Source organism: Strix uralensis, chromosome 22 (assembly GCF_047716275.1).
Source record: "Strix uralensis isolate ZFMK-TIS-50842 chromosome 22, bStrUra1, whole genome shotgun sequence".
Classification (NCBI taxonomy): Eukaryota; Metazoa; Chordata; class Aves; order Strigiformes; family Strigidae; genus Strix; species Strix uralensis.
The window spans coordinates 3,756,339-3,769,291 of NC_133993.1; the positions used below are offsets into that span (position 1 = coordinate 3,756,339).

The 12,953-nt window shown below is 42.1% G+C and overlaps 2 protein-coding genes across 2 annotated transcripts; both read left to right on the top strand.

Annotated features, from left to right (window-relative positions):
• The first annotated feature begins 8,538 nt into the window (after positions 1 to 8,538).
• Positions 8,539 to 9,434, top strand: LOC141953251 (olfactory receptor 10A7-like). The gene is given in 2 exon segments (XM_074891725.1): positions 8,539 to 8,833; positions 8,836 to 9,434. Coding segments are annotated over 2 exon segments (894 nt in total).
• A 1,989-nt stretch (positions 9,435 to 11,423) lies between these two features.
• Positions 11,424 to 12,377, top strand: LOC141953252 (olfactory receptor 6F1-like). The gene has a single exon (XM_074891726.1). It carries the CDS (start codon positions 11,424 to 11,426, stop codon positions 12,375 to 12,377), a length of 954 nt encoding a protein of 317 aa, XP_074747827.1.
• The last annotated feature ends 576 nt before the right edge of the window (positions 12,378 to 12,953 follow it).

Consider the following 12,953-nt stretch of genomic DNA (forward strand, 5'->3'; position numbering starts at 1 on the left):
GCTCACTACTGTCTATCTGCTTCATTAGTCACACTGCCTCATTACCTGATGAGTGTTGCCGTGTGTGTGATGCTGATAGGATATTCCTGCAGCGCTGTGCCGGCCGTGGTAGCTTTGTCTTTTCTCACTGCCCAGAATGGGAAACTGATGCACAGAAAGAGAGAAGAAATCAGCTGCCCACAGAGGAGAAAGTGGTCATTAATTCTTGTCATCTCTTATCAAAGGGGCAACCAACCACTGGGCTACACCAGTAAATCTCAGGGCACAGAATGCATTTTGGCAGCAGAAATGTATCCATATATGGGGACAGAGGGGGGAAGAAGCTTTCCACTGTACACACATGGACCTGGTCAACACATCACAGCACACAGAGAAGGTCCCATCATGAAAGCAAGAGCAGTGCCTACAGCCCTGTCATGATTCAGTCCCTCCTCGTACTGGCTCCATCTAATTTCTCTTTCTGCTATAACGTAACTCACACAATATGCCTTTTTGTCCGTGGGTTTTTCTAACATGAACGTGAAAGCGAAAGCTGTGGAACTGGGAGCCACAGATGATTTTGACTTACAAGCACAATAAAGAGACTATTAACTTTCCCAGGCATTTAAAGGTCTGGTGTATTTAAAAGGAATCTTTCTGGTTTTGACTGTTTCCATTCACACAGAAATGACAGAACACTGTGTTATCTGAAGCTCCAAATTCTGAGAGATCCCTCAACAACCTGTGCATAACAGAATAGAGAATGACCTTAAAAATTCCCTGCAGTTTGTAATGGCACACACTCATGCGAGTTTTCTTAACTTGTTCAGAAGTATGAATCTACCTAATTCTGCTCTTTGACCCCTTGTGAAAGTTTTGGACTGTTGCTTTGGTCATTAGCTGTGAATTAAAGTCAATAAAATGCACAGCAGTCATTGTTTTACTGATAGGTTAGCATTTTATTCCCTAATGCAGAACACCTCTCAGAAACAACTCTCACTTTGTGTAATTCTTGTTCAGTGGCTATGAGGACCTTAAAGTGTTGGTCTTAGTTCTTCTTTGGATTTGCTTTATGTATTCACAATAAGCATTCTGAAGTAAGTGTCCTACCTTCAGCAGCTCTGCCATCCAGTGCCTCCAAAATGGATCATGCAAATCTCACTAGAAGAATTTCCTCTGTTTTCTTACATTAGGGACAGTGTTGGGTCGTTCAATGCCTCCAACAGATTTTAAATTGTATTTCAAATGCAGATGCCCTCCTGCCACAGCTTGAATAATCTGACATTAGCACATGATATATTCCATGGAATGTCAGGAGCATGAATAATGTAATTTACCTGCCTTTCACACAGGTACCATAACTGTCAGTTGCCAAAGACTAGCCTCACAGCGAAGAAGTCGAGGAATTTGTTAAAGTTGTTTCAACTTAGTTGAAGTAGTAGCAGAATCAGTAGTTTCATGGAACAGGGACAATGAAACTACATCACGCACAAGCACTTTGACTTGCAAGTCCATGAGAACCTACATGAGCATCTGCACGCTAGTTCAATTATGAGATTGCTTCTGCAGCAAGTTTATGTAGTGCCTTATAACAACAATCACAGGAGCAAAAAAGAAAATTGTTTCCTTCAGAAATTTCTCTAGTAATTGAGGATGTAGAGAGCTACAAGCTGGCTTTATCACTATCCCAGGATACCTTGGAGTCTCAAACACCTTCAGCATTATTAAAGGATGTCAACAGCAGCTGCAGGCTCTAGCAGCCCTTTCCCAGGACGCTCCTGACCAGCCACTGGAGCCCAGCCCAGTGCCTAGGGACTTGGGATCTCAGGGACGCAGCTGCTGCTATCTCATTTGCAGGTTCAACCAATAGTAAAGTTAAGCACGTATCCTGGAGACTCACAGGACACAGACACGCAAAGACACACACAGACATGCAAAGGACTTTGACATGGCCAGCCACACAGACTGTCACAGACAATACATACAGGACTCACATCACAGCCATGTCCCCTCCTCCTCTGGCGCTGGCAGAGACAGGAGGTTGCTAGAGCAGGCTCACACATAACATCCCCTCGCCCTCTGACCCACCCCACAGGTCCCCTACTCACTGGCTGGTCCAGCTTTGAGTTTGCTGATGAATATACATGCACACCCCCTGCACACCTAGTATGGGGGAGGTATAGACACTCCCTCCTGCCCCCAGCAGCCAGCACAAGGCACGAGAGCGGTGACCCAGGGTCCTGCTCCAGCTGCCAGTGCTGAGCCACTCACCCACCTCACTTGCGCCAGTCCCCTCAGTAACTGGTTTTGGGGACCACATGCTGTTCTTATCCCAGTGGCTCTAGGCTGAGAACCTACTGGCTCCAGCAGCTGGCACCAAAGCCACTCACACTGATCTCCCCAGTAGCCAGTACTTGGTCCTTGCAGCACATGTGCACATGGGAGAGAGCAATAATATGCAGAGAGATCTGAAAAGATTTAATAAGACAAGACAGACTGCAGTGATCAGGCACAGGGTTCAGCCACACCAGCAGTGACCAGCCCCGGTTTACGCACAATCAGACCCTTTTAGACCCCTTTCCTTTCTATCCCCCTCTTTGTTCCTCCTGGCTCCCCTTCACCTGAACATCCCCTCAACAGCTGTCGCAGTCCCACTGACCCCGTTCAACATATTCGACCCTCATGTTTGCATCCTTACTAGTTGCAAAGTCCCAGTCACCTGCAGTGTCTTGAGAGCTCATCAGCTGGTGATGTTTATTCCTGGGTATTGTCTCTTAGTGCTAACTGGTCAGGTTTTATGTCTCTGTGTTTTTGACTCCCTCCCTTTTGTTATCATTCCAATTTGGCAAGGTCCTTAGTCAGAAAATCTGATTGGAAAATAAACATCCTTGCACTCGATATGGATACCAAAGAGCTATCCTCTTAACATCTCTCAGTAACAGGAGATCAGTATTATGGTTGTCTCTACTGTGTCTTATGATTTTGGCAGTTCTCAGAAGCATGATGTTGGGTCAAAATGTATTTTTTTTGGACACAGTGGATTTGGTCACAACATTTTCCATGTTATTTTTATGACTGATTTTGGGGAAAAAGAGGAGTTGGGGGAAGATAGCAGAACATCAAAATCATTATTCCTGTTTTCTCATCAAGAAAAGGAAAGCAAATCACACACAATTGCATAGTTTTGATTGGGTAGATCCAGCCTGCAAATGCGGATTGTGGACTCTCATTTTTGTCTACTCCTCTAGATACAGCTGCCTGATGTTTCAGATCAGAATCCTCTGCAGGCCTGGGTTTTAACTACACAGAGAGCAGAGCCATAGAATAAAGTCACTACACTCAGGTACAAGGAACAGGTAGAGAAGGCCCAGTGGAATGTCCCTCAAGGCTCTGTACCAGGACAAGTAGCATTTAATATCTTCATCAGCAACCCAGACAGTAGGATTGAGTGCACCCTTAGCAAGTTTGTGGATGACAACAAGCTGAGTGGTGCAGTTGATTCATTAGAGGGAAGGGATGACATCCAGAGGGACCTTGACAGGCTTGAGAAGTGGGCTCATGAATGTTCAACAAGGCCAAGTCCTGCACCTGTGCCAGGGCAATCTCCACTACCAACACAGACTGGGGGATGAAGGGATTGAGAACAGCCTGGTGGAGAAGAACTTGGGGATACAGTGACAGAACAAAGGGAAATGGTTTGATACTGAAATAAGGTAGATTTCAGTTGGCCATAAGGAAGAAATTTTTTATGGTGAGGGTGGTGAGCCACTGGAACAGGTTGCCCCAAGAGGCTGTAGATGCCCCATGCGTGGAAGTGTTCAAACTGATGTTCGATGGGGCTTTGAACAATCTGATCTAGTGAAAGATGTCCGTGCTTATTGCAGGAGAGTTGGACTAGATGCTCTTTAAAGGTCCCTTCCAACCCAAAACATTCTATGATTCTATGATTCTATAGTTCTATGATTCTATTACGATTCTATGACCATTGTCCCAATTTGCTCCCAGGAAAGCATTTTACCATGTATCCCGAACTAATAGCCACTAATGGAAATTGGGAGACCTGCAAAGTGATCATTGAAATCTGTGCTGGGACAGCACTTTTTCAGTGAACAGATCCCTGGTCACTAAGAATAGATACGTTCCTATACCCACCTAGAGGATCATGGTGGGAAGGAACACAAACTGCTGGAGACTCCCAATTAAACTCCCAATTAAACTCCCAATTAACAGAAAGTTTGGGGTTTTTTTGGGGTTTTTTTTGTTCTGTGTAATAGTAATATTAACTCTGTAGAGAGAACCAATGGAGAGGTTTATTACTTTCTTCAGATGCAAAATGGAACCAGGCTACAATGCCAGAATGTTCTTTTGGGTCTTGCACAAAAATTATAGGACTTTCCTGATTTATTTGATATCTGCCTGGGAATCTTAACCGTCACACAATGGTAACGAGCATCAGTTCCCTACCTGCATACATGTACCACAGACTGGCTGGCTTGTCTTTGCTGGATGCCAATGACTCATCAGTTGATGCTTCCACAATGTTTCAGGTCTCCTGTCTTAGTACTAAATAATTGTATTCAGTGATGGGTTCCCAGAAGTTTTTCCCACTTTGGTATTGTTGCTATGTGTTTTCTTGTAAGGAGAATGGCCATAATCCAGTAAATGACTAACTACAAGCCATATTGATAGTAGACCATCATCATCTGGGATGTGTGCTTGGGACATCTAATGGCAGATGCATGATTTGCTCGTTTTTCACAATCTGTTATGCAGATGGAGGTTCTTGTACAGATACCTTTCTGTAGTCATGAGAACATGAGTCTTCTTCTATAAGTCAGATCATGGATACGTGTTCTGGTTTAGCCCCCACCAGCAGCTAAGCACCACACAGCTGCTCACTCACCCCCCCACCAGTAAGAGTGAGAAAAGTCGTGGGTTGAGATAAAGACAGTTTAAAAGATAAACAAAAGCTGGTACTTTGACATCTAAACTTAGATCACCTGTATCTTACTACAACCCTGTAGGTATCTGCAAGGAGATGACAAACTGCAAACCAACTCATAAAGGCCCTGAGTGCACAAATGCCCCTGCTCAGACTCTCCTATGGCCTCCACCCACACCCTCTGCCCTTGGGCCCAGGGTCTACAATTAAGATCACTTAAGCTGAGCCTTGTATTAATCCTGATCAGGAGACCATTGCACGTTTAGGAGTTAGTGATGCATGTAACAGTTCACCTGAGGAGGTCCAGGCCTGTGCTGTGCTGAACATCCAACATGGACGCAGGATAAACTCAGCAGCTCACGGCAGGTGAGAGGCAGCTCCCACTCAGTACCAGCACCACCACCACCTGCATGGCCTTGCCTGTGTCTAAAAGTCAAGCAAGAAGTTCTCATGAGAACATCCTTTAGAAACAGAGTTCCTTTCTTGTGAGGGAATTATATAATCGATCAAATGACCAAGAGGGAGAGCAACCTCCATGGACAGGATCTGCTCAGCACGCCATGGGAAAATCAGTCTCTTTCTGTATGAATGCAGGTTTCCAAGCATCAGAGGGGACATCAGATTTGCTCACTACCCATGATCTTTTTTGTTGTATTCTATTAAAACAGCTCTTTCATTTAGCCCTTTGCTGTTGGTCCTTTCTTACTGAGATCCAGAACGAACCCTTCATCATCTCGCTCACCTCAGTGCCCCTCCAAATGCAGAAGAGATGACACCCATATTCCACAGTCAGAAGGAACGCAATGTACTGTTTAAACTATTAACTGTCATGACATCATTTCAATTGGACATTAAGCAGTGAAACAGATGCCAGTTAAACTCAGTTGAGCCTAAATCTGCATCCAGACTTGAGTATCTCCAGACCTGATTTGACAGGCATGTTCTGCAGCTCTTCAGATAAATCATACAATGGAGAATCACTCCCCCAGCTCCTCCTGACCCCTCCCCAGCCCCACTGATCAGACCAGGGCCCAGATAATGGACTTAGATTTTTCTTACTAGATGTTGGTTATTTGAATCAATACAGAAAAATTCCACTTGTAGCGTTCTGGGGATTTTGACCAAAGTGCAGACAGAGAGAAGAGGAATTTATTACAGAAATCTGGGGGTTATATTTGATTAAAACTGGAATTGCTGGCTGATATCCACACTGCCAGTGTTAAGAAATCTCATTCAGTCTGAATTTCTTTCACCTGGCCTTAGGACTGTCTTTCCTCACTCTTATTTTCAGTCATCAACTGTAGAGTGACCTCTGCATTGTAGTCATCTGTGAACAGCAGAGCGCAAGTGATTCTGTAGGGAAGAATCACCTAATGTGATGTAGGTGTCTTCTGGGTGATAAGGTAGATGACTGGTTGGAAGTGCTGTATCTTTGTTTAATTAAACAGAAGCATAGTATGATTCACCCAAATAAAGACAGAAATTATTATCCATAGTGGGCAATTTTTGAACAATCTGAAGGGCCTATCTGAGATGGCTTGATGCGTTCTCCCATGGAGGGGCCTGTCCCTCACCATTAATTAGAGAGCCAGAGTTAGACACGAGTTATGCACATGTTCTCTCCTCCTGCAGAGCCTTTTACCTGTGCCTAGTTTGTGTAATTTTTTTCCATACCAAATTTTCATCCCTACAGTTAGGTGGGATCAGCCCCAAGAACATAATTGGGTAAAAAATAACAGGTTAAAATAGATACGCAAGTGCTCTAAAGGTCTGTCTTTATGGTGAGTTCCAGGAGCTAACAGGAGAACCAGAGAGAGTGTTTTGTTGTCCCTAAACACTGAGGAAAAAATAATGGACTCCTACAATTGCAAGTAATCATTACCCAGCAGACTGTTTTCCACTGGGAACACAAACACCGTGAAATACTCAAGGTTCGAGATGTGGCTGTTCCAAAAATATTTACCGCAGCCTTCTCCTAATGGCAGGTGAGCTACCTTATTTTACTTCAGTCTCCATTCTCTTCTTCAGTATGTTATTGTCCTTCTGCCACCTACACAGGGATTCTCTTTAAGGGAGGCTCATCTATCTATGAAGGGACTGGATTGCTGGAATAGAAAAAAAATTCCAAGACCTTTTTTATTCTTGAAAAGGACTGCTCCTCCTGAAGAGTGCCTGGTAATTTCTTTAGTACTTTTTTGTTCTAATTATTAAGAGGAAGGGGTTATAATGGTTGGGGGTTTCTGTGTGTGTGTGTGTCTTCTGTGCGCATGCACGTGTGTGCTTTGAGTCTGGCTTTTTTCTTATTCACTGAATGTTATGTCCTCCATCCCGTTCAAAATATATGAATGAAATGAGAGGAGCTATTTTAAAGTCTTCCCTGTTCTCTTTAATGTATGTGTAAAAGAAAAACAAAACCTTCAAAAAACTTCCCTCTCGTGTTTGAATAAATTATGAGAGGAAAATAGCATGTGTACAGTTGTGTAAAAAGTTTCATTTCACAGAACTATGGAGCAGTTGAGATTGGCAGGGACTTGTGGAGATCATCCAGTAAAACCCCCCACTCAAGCAGAGTCAGCTAGAGCACATGGTCATGTCCCATCAGATTTTGAGTATCTTCAATGATGGAGATTCTTCAGCCTTTCTGGGTAACCTGTTCCAGTGTTTGACCAAACTCAACATACAACAACAACCAACCAACCAAACCGAAAAACTCCTCTCTTATTTTTAAATGGAATTTTCTGTATTTCTCTTTGTGCCTATTGCCTCTTGTCTGTTCATACTATGCTGAGCTTGAGCTAACCCTGAGTGGAGAAACAAAAGGTTAGCATGTGCTCTCAGTTGTAGTTTTTTTTGTGGACTTGTACTGCTTTTGTTTTTATATAGTGTGCAGGTGGGATAGACGTGAAGACACACACTGAATACAGTAATCATGTGTGGTACTGTGGAGCGTATACAGGATTATCCGTGTGCAGTTGATGATTCTTTTCTAGAATGAATCACATCCACATAAGGATAGCAAGAGGGACTCACTGCCAAAAAACCCGCTCTATCAATAAATTAACCATTTCTGTGTTTTAAGGACCATCTTCTTTGCTTAGAAGCAAGTGTTAGGATAGCAGAGCTCAGCTGGATAATGGGAGAAAAGTCCATTTCAGAGACTGGGACAGTAGAATCACAGAATCGTCTAGCTTGGAAAAGACCTTGAAGATCATCTAGTCCAACCATTAACCTAACACTGACCGTTCTCAACTCCACCAGGACCCTCAGCGCTATGTCAGTGCTAGAGTACAATCCTCATCCTGAAAGGCAGGAAGAGTAAAATATTCTGCCATCATGAAGAAGACATATCACTGGAAGTGAAGTACACTCATTTGGAAAAGTTGTTCTTACTTATCAAAGGCTATGTGAAGGGAACCACCTTCCCTCCCCCCTCTAAACAATCTTTAGCTCTAGAAATACCTGAACACAACAGTAAAATATCATTTCCTCTTCTGGGATATTGTCCTATTACAAAGTAATCTATATAAATACTTAATTTACTATTTTGCATTTCTCTAAGTTAACTAGAAAACATGTATGCTATGACTTCTGCAGTTAAAAAAAAACACCTGAGGGACATGACCAGCATGAACCACACAGTGGTGACCTATTTCCAATTTTTACCTTTCTCCAGCATTCCAGAAATCCAAGTCTCTCTCTTTTGTCTGGTATTGCTCATGTACGTCAGTACTTTGCTGGGAAACATTCTCACCACTCTGATCACTATGGTAGATGTTGCCCTTCACTCCCCCATGTATTTTTATCTCAAGAACTTGTCCTTCCTGGAGATTGGCTACACTACATCCACAATCCCCAAGATGTTAGTGAACTTCCTCACAAAAAGGAAAGGCATATCCTTTCTGGGCTGTGCCTCTTAGGGATCACAGAATGTTGTCTGCTGGCTGCCATGGCCTTTGATCGTTATGTGGCCATATGCCGTCCCCTGCGCTACATGACCATGATGAGCTGGAACATGTGCTTCCTGCTTACAGCTGTATCTTAGCTTATTGGGGTCTTGGTGGCCTTAGGGCAGACAACTTTCATCTTTACCCTTCCATATTGTGGGCCCAACAGGATCAATCACTTCTTCTGTGACCTGCCGCCTCTGCTGAAGCTGGCTAGTGTGGACACCTACAAGAATGAAATCACCACCTACAAAATAGCAATCCTCTGTGTCACAGTTGTGTCATATGCCTGGATTCTCCACACCATCTTCAAGACTACACCATCTGGGGGCAAGAGGAAAACATTGTCTACCTGCTCATCTCACCTGGTTGTGGTCACTCTGTTTTATGGATCTGCCGTTGTGACCTACCTGAGACTCAAAGCTTTCTATTCAAGCAGCAGTAACAGACTGTTTTCTCTCTCTTACATACTGATGCCTCCAATGATGAACCCCTTGGTTTACAGCTTGAGGAACAGAGAGGTGAAGCAAGCCTTGAAAAGACTGATAGCCAAAAATATAAATATTTGAAAAGTTTATGAATTATATTAAATGAAATCTAGCAGTAGCTTTGATATTGTGTGTGTTACTGGAAGGCCAATATGACTTCTTATCACTTACCCAAAAATTCGTATCTATCTTTCAGGTCTGAGTCAATCCTCCAAATAATTCCATCCTTTTTTTTCTTTTTCTTTTTTTTTTTTTTTTAGAGGTATTTCTCAGAATGTTTGTCATGTAATTTTAAGGTAGGTTTGGCATACAGATCAAGTGAATTGCAGCTACCATATCTTTTATGGCCTGTCCACCCATACAGAAATAGCTCTGTACTTTGCAGGTGTTTACCTGTGGTAAGATGAAACTCACATTATTCTCTGAATATTGTGAAAACATTTCTGTGGAGTTTATATAAAAATAATTACACAGTGATGCATGCTAGAAATTATCAGAGAAGAGGACAAAGGACATAATGAGAAGTACTCCACAAATATCTAAGACATTAATCTTCTGGTGAGTTCTGATGTAGAGTGCCGCGATTGAGAGACGGGAGGCAGGCTTGATGCAAGCAAAGTTCTCCACTTTATTACATGTAACACTCATTTTCATAGAAAATCAGAAGATGCGTGTGTTAAATTGATTGGTTGCTATGCTTCAGAATTCTTATCAGCGCGCGCTAATTGGTAGCTACTTAACATTTAGCAATTGGACTAATAGCAACTAAGCCGCTCCTATAAAAAACTCTAAATTCCTTGCTGTCTGCACCGTCTTTGGCCGTTTATCAAGCATGACTCACAGGTTAGCAATTCTTCACCATATCAGCACTTTTCCCAGTGCTTTTCTCTTTCCTTTATCAGGCCTCCCAAAGTTTGTAGCCTACAAGTTCCAGTACATCCCCCTCTAACAACGGAGCAGTACAGGCCGTTCTGTCTGAGTCCTTCAAGTCGTATCCGGCAGTAGAGCTTTTAAATATTATGAAAATGAAAGATAAATTCTCTTTAATTCTGTTTGCCTCTGCTTTGTCTCTCTGTCACTGTATATACATTTATTTTTCTCTTCCTTTATCCATCCCTGTGCATATAAAGCCCTGAAATTGTAGCTGACCAGGAGGTCCTTCTGAGATCTCTTCCAATTGGAATTATTCTGATTTTATATGCATATATTGCCTCTTCACCTTTCCATCTATCCTTTCATATTGATGCAAGGGGTTGTGTGTGGGTGTGTGTGCATTACACCTATCTTTGTTCTTTGTTCTCCATTTCTGAGCTTATGCATCCATTCTGTCTGTATAACTATTCATCTACTCCTGTGTATGCTGCAGCACCTCTCTTTCTTCTTCCCTCTTCTGTATATAGTTCATTACCATATGATTCTCCACTCAGTTGATTGACTCAATTTCTATATGTCAGTCTTTCTGTCAGTCTTCCTTGCCTTGCCTGTCCAAAGACTCATGGTGGGATTCATCTGTCCAGTCCAGCCTCCATCTGTCAGAAACATTCATATCCTGATTGTTTTCTGTGTCATATTGAAATATGCCAGACTTAAAAAGGGGGGGGGGCGGGGGGAAGTTATCTATGTGTAGACAACTGAATAAAACACCATATGCCTTATTTTCAGGTGTCTAAAGTGGATGCGGATGAATCCCAGTTAAAATATTGAACATTTTTCAAAAATCAGACTTTTTTTAATACATATCAAGTTAATTGTCTCAAAGAATGAAGTAACAGGGGGGACCTTTCATTTCTTTTGGACTTCTCTTCCTTTTTAGTACTATGAGTATTGGTGACCATGCTCATAGCAGCCTATGAGAGGGAAAAACTACTTTTCCCTGGAATGGATTAAAAAAAAAAAAACAAACTGAAAAAAGAAGAAAAAAGCTTTGACTTCCTTGCACATTTTAAAGAAATATTTTTTTTTCAGTACATTTTTGGGTCATCTGGGTTATGAATTCTAATATGTAAGGCAGAAAATAAGTAGCAATACAGTAAACAATGTTCTGGTTTTTTATTGTCTTGTGTTGTTTAGATGAGTCTTTTGTCTGATGTTCAAAGAGGAAACCATAGTGACACACCTGTATTCATCCTCCTGGGTTTTCCTGGCCATCAGTATCTGAAAATGTCTTTGTTCGTGCTTTCTTTCATCATGTACATCTTGGCACTCTTGGGAAACTTTTCCATCGTGGTCTTAGTGAGAAGCCATCCACAACTTCATACCCCCATGTACTTTTTCCTCTGCAATCTGTCCTTCCTGGAGATCTGGTACACCACAGCTTGTGTCCCCAAAGCTCTAGCAGTCCTCTCGGGTGGAGACCCAACCATTTCCTTTGAAAATTACCTTCTACAGATGTACTTTGTTTTCTCTTTGGGCTGCACAGAGTATTTTCTCCTGGCTGCCATGGCATATGACCGTTGTCTGGCAATCTGTTTCCCCTTACATTATAACTCCATCATGAATTGCACCCTTTTAATCCAACTTGTCTTCGGATCATGGTTTTGTGGTTTCTTGTCCATAACCATACCTACATATATGATTAGCACATTGTCTTTCTGTGGCTCTAATGTTATTAATCATTTTTTCTGTGACATAGCCCCATGGATAGTTCTCTCTTGCACAGATACCAGCCTGGTTGAGTTAGCGGCCTTCATAACCTCATTCATTGTCATCCTTGGCTCATGCACTATAACCCTGGTGTCCTATATTTACATCATCTCTACCATACTGAGAATCCCATCAGCTATAGACCAACAAAGGGCCTTTTCCACTTGCTCTTCCCATCTCATTGTTGTGATTATTTGGTATGGTTCTACCATTTTTCTCCATGTCAAACCTTCCATAAAGGACTCACTAGATTTGACTAAAACTGTCCATGTACTTAACACTATTGTCACACCTTTGCTGAATCCTTTCATTTATTCTCTGAGGAACAAAGAGGTGAAAAAAGCTTTGAAAAGAACAGTGCAGTTTAAGGCCTGGGCTTGAGCTGGGATTGTCACTCAAAAGATGATATTATGTTTCAGGGATTTTTTTGTTACTTTAAATACTGAGTTTATCTTGGAGATATGAGTGAGGTTGGAGCACATTTTACAGAAAATTTTGTGGACAAAGTGTGGACCTGGGAGTCATGGATTTCATCTCCAGCTGTATCATAGACGTTCTTGCCTTGCACTTCCACTTCCTGCATTTGTAAAATCTGGACATCACACAAACCACTGTGGACTGGTTCTCTGATAATTAGGTGTAAAAATATATAGCTAATCCCTTGGAATTATTATTTGTTTCAGCCAATTTCAGAAATCTGTATGAGGAATTTCATCACCTGGGTCTCCTTTAATAGTCATGAGCAAGTGACAGGCACCTCCAAAAACCTATTTGAGACTTAAGAGTTCATTCACCTTAGAGGTGGACCCTTGGACAGCACCCACATAACCAAGATACTAATTTTGATGTGTCTACTTTGATGTTTCTACAAAGACTACATCCGGGCCTTCATATCCACTTTTATTCCAGATATGGGGATTCATTCTACCTGGACATAGAATATATTGTTTTCATTTA